Here is an 11,152-nt window from a genome sequence, read left to right on the forward strand (position 1 = left end):
AATAGTTTTGAGTGTTTGCAAAAAAAGCCGTTCACCCCTTTCGGGCTACTCTATTAATAGCATCAGCTGTCGCAATACAAAGATGAGCTACTCGACGTATTGTTCCGCAGATGTGGGAAGCCCGACTGCGGCGCGAGGGCGGCGGCGGTGTGGAGCCAAGACGGGCTGAAAAAAAATGACTATCATGTCGCCTTGAGGGCTTTGATTTTAATTATTGTTCGTCAGTGGAACGCCAACCGGTAAGTGGCTGTGTTGTGTGGGAAAACACAGGGGAGGTAGACGTATGTTTTCGCGGATGGTTCTGGCAACACCTACTGGTTGGTGTTGCGTTCAATTCCTGTACTATTTGGTGTACTAATACTACTCGACTAATGACAGTGCTGTTGACAGTTATGGCGAGTTTACGTTCCGCTCCTCGTTTCGAATCAGCGCCGTTTGCCATTTGCGGAAATCGCATTTTTTGCTGCAAACTTGAGGAGAAAGACGAAGCCACTTAAATGCGATATTTTTGGGCGGCTGCCGTTGGGCTTTTCTACGCGGTCGAATAAAGACCCGTAAAGCGCGAGGCATCAATTCTGTGTATAACGGTGTCATTATTGACATCAGCGGGGGAAAAAAATACGATTATTGCTTGTTTTGCCCATCCTGCATTTTAAGGAATCCGCTCACCCACCCCCTCACACATCAACAGTGTTGAGCCACTGAATAAGCACACAGGCTGGCGAACCTCTGTGCGGGGGGAACACAGAGATTCTTGTTGTGTTTAATCAGGATGAGATCATACGGAAGCAACCGTCAGTAGACACGCACACTGCTCGGGATGATGATGCTAATGATCGTCAAGATTCACTTTCATTCAATCTAGCATTCATTTACCTACTGGTTGTCACATCTCACAATCAAGAGTTTCTGGGTTCGAATATTCAAATCAGGCCTTCCTATGCGGACTTTGCATGAGGTTTCTCTGTGTAAAGTACTTCCTTCCTACATTCCCAAAACGTGCATGTTAGGTTAGTTGAGGACTCTAAAAGGTGTGAATGGATGTTGTTGATCAAGTGTATGCAAGCGTGTGCTACATAGTACAGCATTATGTAATGATCAAGTTTAACTTTAATATTTCACTATTGTGATATTAATAAAGGTTATCTAATCTAAATCTGAATGATTATCATCAGTTGATGATGATGATAATAATGCACCCATTGGTGCTGCTGGTCTCCTCCTTGCCATGGCCAGCATTCACATGCCAAGACGTAAATACCAGAAATTGTTGTTCAGGGGTCTCAAACTCAAGTTATGTGGGGGCTCCTGGAGTAGAGTCTCTCTTCACGGCATTTTTTTTTTTTTTAAAAGACATGACTGGGTCTGGGTGACAGAATATCGTTTTCTTACACTTGGTGTCACTTCAAGATTACATTTGCACCAAGTGAGTAACATTGCAAATTCATGAGATGGTAGCCATCCATCCAACATGAAGCGCCGAGGGCAACGACAGAGCGAAACATGCGCGGGCAGCGCTAACATTGAAATTGGATGACGCGTAGGCGGCTGCAAAATATCATCTTGTGGACCGTAAATGGCCCCCGGGCTGTGGATTTGATACCACTGTCATATTGTCTTCATCTAAATCAACTGTTGACCCAGCGTGTGCTTTCATGATATACATCCCAACAAACTGCAGAAATGAAGAAGTAGATTTAACGTTCCATTTTATTTGCATATTTATTTATTTATTATCGGTTGAAAGTAGGGGTGGGAATCTTTGAATGTGTCACGATTCGATTCCGATTTTTGGGTCTGCGATTCGATTCAGAATCGATTTTCGATTATGAAAGATTTTTTATTGCCAATGATTTGATTGCGAATTATTTTTGCTTCAATTAATAGATGCGCAAGGAATCGTAATGACCTACTCCAGTCTGACTCGCTAATAAGCATTAGCGAGCTACTCGCGGCACTTTTATCACTCAAAAGAACAGCTCCATTCTGCGAAAACAACAACTTTTATTGGAATAACTTGATTGTGACTTTTTACAGTGTATCAGACCGCATGGAACCACACTGCCCTAAAGTGGCCAAATTGAGTACAACATGAACAGCGCTTCCAATAAAGGCACACACAAACAAAGGCAAGACAGTATAAAATAATTTAAATAAAATCGATTTTGGGACATTCAAAATCGATTCTCGTACTAAATGAGAATTGCGATCCTTATGAGAATCAATTTTTTTTGGCACACCCCTAGTTGAAAGGTCAAATGAATCGATGATTATCACTTTGGTCTGAAAGCAGAACGGGTGTTAGCAAGAAAGGCTTTGTGATCTGTCCCCCTCCGCCATATTGTATCCTAAAATTATCCCCAGCAGTATTTTATAAAACATGATCAATGTATACTATAAATGATTTTCTTTGTGACAAGCATCCATATGTGCCCGGAGAGAGCGAGAGCTTGAGGGGGGCTTTGGCTCCGACATTCTCCCGCCTCCTGCTCATACTGAAGTGGCAGGCTTTGGAAAGGAAGGAAACATCTTCCTTCCCTCCATTGTGCGGGCTGGGATAAGATGGCCGGTTGCCAGCTAACAGCTGCTTCCCGGTTACTCGTAAGCTTGCTCAAATGCATGTGAATCTTTGTGGGCGCACGCCATTGAAATGCCAAATTCGGAGTAGATTATTGACATATTGGTAATCCAATTTTTTTTTCTCCAAAATTTTGTATTTTAGCACCTGACTACAGGACTTTTGGTAGTCTCCTGTGAAATATGTCACAGAACTTTGAAGAGGCCTGATTCTGATTTGAAGATATGATTTCAGGCATTTATGGTGCCACGTAAAAGCCCAAAAAAAATCGGTGTCACTTGCGATAAGCACAAAAGGCGTATTATTCCAGCAGCAGCACGAAGTCCTTGTGTGCCATTGCCTCACATTTCTTCACTCCCTCATCTCGTCCCTTGGCCCGCCTCCCACGTCTCATTCTTTTTTGGCACTCTCTCCCGCATCGTGGCCCGCTTGTTGCGTGAGCGTTCTGCCATAATAGCACGATTGAATGACACATAATGAAGCGTCTCTGTCATTTTGGCAGATTGATTGCGACCATATGGGCCCTCCGGATTGCACATATGCGACCATTTGGGCAGACGACAAGTGTTATACTGACTGTATTAAGTTACACGCAATAAGGTCAAAACAGCAGCCACGATGCGGAGAGGGTGAATCATTTTGAAATGCAAAATGTGGAAAGGCACAAGCGACTGAGTTGGGGGGGAAAATGAAAAAGGTCGGCATTAACCAGAATAGACGTAACCATGGTTGCGGTACAAGCGGTGTTTGTTTGCATGTGTGTGTGTGTGTTGCCTTTAACTATGGCCGTCAAACGTCGGAGGTGCGAACGGAACACTGCAACCACTGGTTCTGGCTACATCTCTGCGGTAACAGGAGAGAAATGAATGTGAACGTGAAGTTTCACCTCGTCAAGCCCCGCCTCTTCTATGACAGCTAATCCGATTTTTTCCTGCTCCCAGTTCAGTTTAGTTTAGTCTTATAAATAGAAAAGCTGATCTTGAATGGCCTGTTATTTTTATTTTATTTTTTCCAGCGTCAAGGGGTAATATTTGTGTGAGGATCTTGCCACTGCCACAAAAAAAAAGAAAAAAAAAGGCTATCTTGCAATTCCAATGACAGGGAGCTACGAAACGATGGGCTAACTCAAGTAAGGTGCCAGATTTGTCAACAGCTCGGCCTTGGCGGAGGTCTGTGCTTGGCTGAGTGTCATTTTACAGTACAAGGAGTTCTCGGTTTGTGATGAAGTTTTGTTCCTACAGTGGCAACGTCGTCTAGCCGACAAGAATGTAGAAGTAAAGTCATGTTTACAGAAAATATTTGTGGATCCGCTAAGGTCAACCACAATCCGTTCCATACGGCTCTGCTGCAAGTTTGTCAGATGTGAAAAATGGACTTCTCCCTATTGGGAGGGAAATTTAACTAATCCAAAGTCAAACTGCTGCAAATACACAAATGCCAACGTTTGTGTGCAAAGTTAGAGGCACATATTTGCGTATTAGGGCCAATGGTAACTTCCAATGACATTCATTGTGTATTTGTTTGCATACTGAGGCCTACTAGCAAAACATTTTGTTGGGTTTTGTCAGGCTGAAACAAACGTATTAGGGCATTTCCATTCATTCCGATGAAATAAGATATGAGTGTTTTGAGTCATAAGTGTGATCACAGATGAACGCAATCTTATCTCAAGGCACGACGACGTGTATCATTTCTGTTTTGGTACAGTTTGGCTGCAGCTGGCCGGATCTCGCTTTGTACCCAGAAACATAATTTTGGTTATGAAAGGCCATGCATTAGTGAAGTCATAATCACAGTCAACATTTGTATAAAAAAAAAAAAAGTTCTAGGCCATAAATAAAATGTATATTTTTTTAAATAAAAAAAACAATGAAAAACAATATAACTGAGCATGCCTTGTGCTGAAGTTCATAACCAAGGACAAAGACCTTAAAGCCATGGGAAAAGGGAGCGAGTTACTTTATCACACCTAACTACTGGTGCCACCTTGAATTCACTCGAGATCCAAGTGGTCCGAGTGTTGCAGCTTTGTATGTAACCATCCGTTTGTATATTTAGAAGACTGCGCTTAGATTCAAGTTTTGGCTCTCAAACAATGGGAAAATGTTTCATCTGTGTTGGCCAGCTTTCATCACAATGGCAGTTACGCAGTCGCTATGTTACAAGAAGGGGGGGGGGGGGTGCATTTACAATAAAGGCCTTTTTGTGGGTTGCCGGTGGGAGTCCTGCTGAGGTTAAAAAGCAGCCACAGAAAGCACTCTTTGCTCGCTCAGGCAATATATACTGAACTTGTCACTTCACACTTAAAGGTCTCATATTATTCAACTTTTCAACATACTAAAATAGTTCTCAAATGTTTAAAAGGCATGTATTTGTCAAAATTGACTTTGGATCTAATCTAATCTAATATTTTTGCTGTCCTTAAATCAGCCAAAAAAAAAAATGCTCTGTTCAAAACAGCCTGTTTTAGGGGTGTGTCACTTTTATGTAAATAGCTTCACCAGGCCACGCCTAAGCCACACCCCTCTCTCTCTCGAAGGGGCAGAGGTTTCGGTCATGGTGGCCGTGTACTAATGTTGTGAATGGAAACGACTAGCCACGGGAGCAGAAGAAAAGAAAAATACAGACATGTATTGGGTCGAGTGCACTTCCGTGTCTTTTTGACATCACTAAGTCACGGAAGTTTGCATATTATTGATAGAAAACCCCACTAAAGTGCATTTTCATACGATGGGACCTTTAAAGTAATCTTTGTTGTTGTGGTCGCAAAACCGTCGGATAAAAAAAAACATCTCAACTTAAGCAGCCTTCTTGTGTCTTCCAATACAGATCGGTGCCACACGCCTCTTATCGTTGAGTGGTAGCCATGGCGACCAGCGCGGTGCCAAGCGACAACCTGCCAACGTACAAGCTGGTGGTGGTGGGAGACGGCGGCGTCGGCAAGAGCGCACTCACCATCCAGTTTTTCCAGAAGATCTTTGTGCCGGACTACGATCCCACCATAGAGGACTCCTACCTTAAACACACCGAAATTGACGGGCAGTGGGCCATACTGGATGGTGAGTGGAAGTTTTTTTTTGGGGGGGGGGGTAGAAAAACACACACAAGCTGGTAGAATATGCAAAGTAGTCGGACCTGAGCCATGATTCAGACACAGAACCTCTTGTTGATACTAGTACACTGCTTGCTACATATGAAGTTTTGAAAAACTCCGCTATTTGTTGCGTTTGTACTCAGGCCGAAGCCTTATCTGTAAAAGGTGCGCTTTGGCACCAAGAAACTATGTTGAAATAAGGAGAGGAGCTTCTACTAATCGTCATCATATCATCAGACTTGGGTCAAATTGACCCGTGAACATTATTGCTGTCTCAGAGAAACCAATTTAACATAAGGAAGGGTTAAGCATTAAAATGTACCTAACACTTAGTTTTTTGTTTTGTTTTTGTTTTTTTGTGCACATGTACACCCACCAGTGCTGGACACAGCCGGCCAAGAGGAGTTCAGTGCCATGAGGGAGCAGTACATGAGGACAGGAGACGGCTTCCTCATAGTCTTCTCGGTGACGGACAAGGCCAGCTTTGAACACGTTGACCGCTTTCATCAGCTGATACTGCGGGTCAAAGACAGGTTTGACAACACCCGCTGTTGCTGTTTGTTTTTTTGCACCGTTAAAAAAATAAATAATAATATTAATAAAAAAGCTAACCACTTTGACTTCTGTCGAAAAACATCAGTCTCCAGTCGTTGCATGCTCAGCAGAAATGCGGGTGGGTGGAGTTGTGTGACAGTTATCAGGGGGCTTCTTCCTTTTATTTCAAACTGCACTGCCATTGGACCCAAATGTACTAAATCGGTAACTGTGACCAACGGTCACCTCTGAAACAGACTGTGACATGACAGGAAAGAGGAAGTGAAGCCAAACGCGTTACGTCCGTTTGCATTCAACGGCACATCATTTTCCTCCAGGAAATACAAGTCTGATTAAAAATGTCAAACTTTGATTTAGTTTAATTTCAAAAGGAAAACAATCCCATTAAGATCAATGAAATATGGAAGAATTTGAATTTATTTTTCTTTCAACTTTGTCATATTTTTAAAGTGTCTATAAAAGCACACATTAATCCTGATATGCTAACATTTAACTCATTCACTCGCAGCCATTTTCACTGAAGCAAGCCCCTTCGCTCCTGGCTGTTTTACTTGATTTTGACTGATTTTGCAAGGCCCACACACTATTGTGTTCTATTGCTATTAAAACATGGAACCTACCAAAATAAAGATTAGAGTTTCTTCTTTCATCAGGAAAAAAAGGATATTGATCTGTTTCTGTTTAGCAGCAATTAGCATTAGAATAGAGCTAATTTTCATCATTATTCACAAATCTGTAGAAAACACTGGGAAAAATAGCTTTGTTTTAATATGGCCCTGACTGATCTCTTATACTCTGCTGCCACCTGCTGGCCGTGTTTTGTAATAACTACCATTGTTTTAAGCATCCTCTTCAGGTCAGAAGCTGTATCAAAGCCTTCTGTATGCTTTAGCATTAAAAAAGGACAAAACTGTGAAGGGCAAAGTATTAAAAACGTATTCATACGTTTGAATGAGTTAAGAATATTATTCAAGGAACTTCGGGTTTGACAGCTGCGCCATTTGCCGCTCCGTCCTCACAGGGAGGCTTTTCCGATGGTGCTGGTGGCAAATAAGGTGGACTTGGTCCATTTGAGGAAGATCAGCACTGAGCAGGGACAAGAGATGGCTGCAAAACATAATGTAAGTAGATACAACAACAACAGCACATTAGATGATTTGTATAAATGACCATCACACCCAGAAGAACCGTTAGCACGCTCTTGTTTAGATAACCTACATTGAAACCAGTGCCAAGGATCCTCCGATGAATGTGGACAAGGCCTTCCACGAGCTGGTCCGAGTTATAAGGTAAAAAGTTGTTGTTCTTTTTCAATAATTACCTCCACCAAGCACAAGGCTCGGTTGTTTTGTCAGAAAAACTCGTCTTACCTGATTCGCAAGAAACTTGCCACATGGCTTTGGTTGAGATGCAGATCCGAATACGTCAGGTCAGAATCTCATCTCATTGGGATGGATCCGCGTTTGAAGTCGCTTTCTGATGCAATGTCACCGGTCCGCGGCCAAAGTAATGGCATCCGAGACTGGACTGCCATTCGAAGTCACCGGCGTCAGGGGGCCAGATGTGGTCCGCCACATCATTTTTTTTGTGGCTGGCGAATGCAAATCAAGCATGTCATCTTCAATGTTACGTGCGGAAATCTGAACCAAAATTTCAATTAGTCACAAGCATTTTCTTATTACCAATGGTCAAACAGTTGTTTGAGAATTCTAGTTTAACTTCCTTTGTTACATAACACTAAATCACCTTTTTTTTCTTTATTCACTCCATACTGTATATTTAAAAACTAACTGAAATTTTTTACAATAAAATAAAAAGCTCTAATGAAAACTCCCCAAACTATTTTCATTCCTGAACTGTCCGCGTCAGGACACCGTACTTCAATTCAAATGCAGTCAAAACGTAACAGAAAAATATGCTTGCCCATCCTCAAGTGGACGTTGCTTTCCTTTCAGACAACAAGTCCCCGAGCGAAACCTGAAGAAGAAGAAGAAGATGAAATGGAGGGCAGAACGATCGACGGGTTCTCACAGGTTCCGCTGCGTCATATTGTGACCTCTTTTCCTCCCTCCACAATCATTCCCGCATAACAACACACACACACACATACCTTTGCTTGTCAGGGAACTAACTCCCCAGTAGTCCATGACTACTGGCGCACAAAAAAAAAAAGGGAGACACTTGGAAGGGGGTCTTTTGCCTCCATTTTCCCACGAAGGATTTTGATGTCGCTCCGTTAATACTGAAGCAGAAGTACTGACGTTTTTATTTGCAGTCGTCTTGACTGTGTTCTCCAATGTGGCACAAGAAAAATGAAGATGGCCCACAATCACTTGGCCATAAAAAGGGAAGGAAGCGTTAGACTTGGACGGCTCATCACTCGCCAACCCGGGGAGGAGCGCACCTGTGAGCTCGGTGGGTTTGGATTCTTTTGTGGGCGCCACCGTGGAAAATTGGTGAAACATTAACAAATGGTTGTTTTTGGGACAAGACGGACGCGCTGGAACGAGCGGAGAAAATCCATGTCGTGTTTGACCAGTGAACTCTTATTGTGTCCGATAACATTTTAATATTGTTATTGTAAACGCAAGGTTGCTCAAGTTCATGTTTTGATGCCGAACGACTCGAAAGGAAATATTTTCTCAGAAGGAAAAGCGGCAGGATGTCAGTGCATAACTTTTACGATGTATCCGGGCCAAGCAGAGACAAAAAAATGTGTTCAGTTATGGAGGGGGGGGGGGGGGGGGGGGGAGTAAGTTATGATAATCAAGTAGTAATATGAGAAAAAAAGGTGATGTTACAAGAATAACCAAACAAAACTCAAACAAGATGTTTTTTTTTGCCAAAAGCATTAACAGTTTAAGATCATCTATCAACCATATATATATATTTTTTACATTTTTCCTCATTATGACTCTTAGTAGTGTGAATTTATGCTTATTCAATTCAAATCTCATGGAATTCTGACTTTTTACTGTAATAATTGGACTTTTTCTCCGAAAAATAACATTTTTGTCAAGTTAATACATATTAATCTAACCATTTAATTTAGAATTTCATCTCAAAACAATTGTCTTTGTATGAGTTTTGTAAAATAACTTTTCCCCATATTATGATCTTTTCCTCTATATAGCATTTCCCATGTACTTTATTCTAAATTAATTAATTTTTTTCCTAATATTACAACTTCATCCTTGTAAAATGATGTATTTTCGCCATGATTTTTTCCCCTAGCAAAATTAAGCTCTTTTTTTCCCCCATAAAACTGACATTGTTCTTTTAATATTACTTTACTCAGAATGTCCCCCCCACCCCCGTAAGTTTCTAATATCACAACATTACAAATGATCCCCTCCATAAAGAGAGATTTCACCATATTAAAACTTTCTTAAAATTACTTCTTTTTTTTGACTTTTTTCCTCATATCAATAGTTAGGTCTCAGACAATGTCTGCTTTTTCTGTAACCGCATGTACCGTAATATTACGACTTTCTCTTGGGAACATCTTTTTCACTCAAAAAATTATGCTATTGTCTAATATGACTTTATGCGGAAAAAAATTGGGGGTAACTTTTCATAATTTTTTCCGTACTCTGGTTTTCTCGCAACTTTTTGTTTAAAATACGTTTTCATCATTCATTTTGACTTAATACTAAAATTCCAACCTTTTGCCTTTTTTTTTCTTGTAAAAATTGTGCCCCCCCACAAATATTTTATTTTTGTAAAAGTTTGGCATTTCTCGTAACATTACCACTTTATTGTCAAAAACATTTAACTATTCATAGTGTATGTATGTATTTTCCCCCCTCTCTCTCACTGTGGCCCAAACTCCTTGATCGATATTTTTTAGTGAATAGAAAATTCACTATCTACTTTTCTGGTGAGTTTTTTTTTTTTTTTTTTTTTTAATGAATGTGAAAGCAAGTTATGATCTCAACATTGGTAGTGGGTGCTTGAAATGCCAAATAACGCGATTGGTCTTTTCTGTTATGTGGGAGCTTTGCAAACCAATGAATTCAGGTTCATCTTGTAATACTAATCACGCTCAGCACACGTTGAAATGAGAGTTCTGGCACTAGTACGATGGGACTTAAAAACCTGTACCTACATGAGGGCAATACGACGTCAAAATACGACAATTTTGGCTTAGCAGCGAGACATTCAAGGGAAGTTTGAATGGGAATGTACAATTTAATAACCTATGAAATGGCTTGTACTGTTACCACACCAGAAAAAAAAAAAAGAGGCAACCTGTTGTCTGTATTAATTTTGTCTGTCAAAGGAAAATATTTTTGCACTTTTAACGCGATGTCGGACTTTCCTAAAGGCAAATGAAATGGTCCAAACAGTTTGGAATGTGAATTCCAGAAGAAGAAAAAAAAAACAAGCATTACTGTTGTAGCCCCGTGTGTCTGGGTATGCTTGTTGTATTCATAAGGACTGGGAATGAGACCAAATGTGTACTTGAGGTATTCAAAAGGGAAACAAAAAAAATCAAGTGAATGGCACACAGTCACCTCGGAATGAAAGAAGGGTCTTGATCAACATTGGGCATTAAAAGGGACCTGACAAGGACTGAAAAAGGAAGAAAGTCATTCTCAAAAGAATTGAACAACATAATTGAATGTGTCTCATGGCAATGTTGCATCGTGAAAGTTCGATGCCATTTTGTATTATTGATATGAAAATGTTGTGTATGTGAGTGGGTGTTTTTTAAACAATAATTTATTGATGTACGTTGTTACCTCAGCGTGTCCCAGAACTGGGCAAAGGGGAAAAACAGAAAAACATCCTCCAACCTTTTTTTGTCTGCTTTTATGGGACTTCAAAATGGTTTATTTGCCTTTTGATCTCAATAGCCATGTAAGGACATCTAATCGAGGAGTAAATGCAATTTGGATGAAGATCACAACGCTACAGTGTTT

The 11,152-nt window shown here is 40.8% G+C and overlaps 1 protein-coding gene across 1 annotated transcript; it reads left to right on the forward strand.

Annotated features, from left to right (window-relative positions):
• Window positions 1-52: 52 nt before the first annotated feature.
• On the forward strand, window positions 53-8,971 carry mrasa (muscle RAS oncogene homolog a). The gene is made up of 6 exons (XM_086092047.1): window positions 53-239; window positions 5,408-5,637; window positions 6,052-6,205; window positions 7,249-7,348; window positions 7,437-7,516; window positions 8,183-8,971. Exons 2-6 carry the CDS (start codon window positions 5,445-5,447, stop codon window positions 8,280-8,282), a joined length of 627 nt encoding a protein of 208 aa, XP_085948173.1. The 5' UTR covers window positions 53-239; window positions 5,408-5,444; the 3' UTR covers window positions 8,283-8,971.
• Window positions 8,972-11,152: the final 2,181 nt, after the last annotated feature.

The sequence above is a fragment of the Leptonotus elevatus genome, chromosome 12 (assembly GCF_054856555.1).
Source record: "Leptonotus elevatus isolate MCC_2025b chromosome 12, RoL_Lele_1.0, whole genome shotgun sequence".
Lineage (NCBI taxonomy): Eukaryota > Metazoa > Chordata > Actinopteri > Syngnathiformes > Syngnathidae > Leptonotus > Leptonotus elevatus.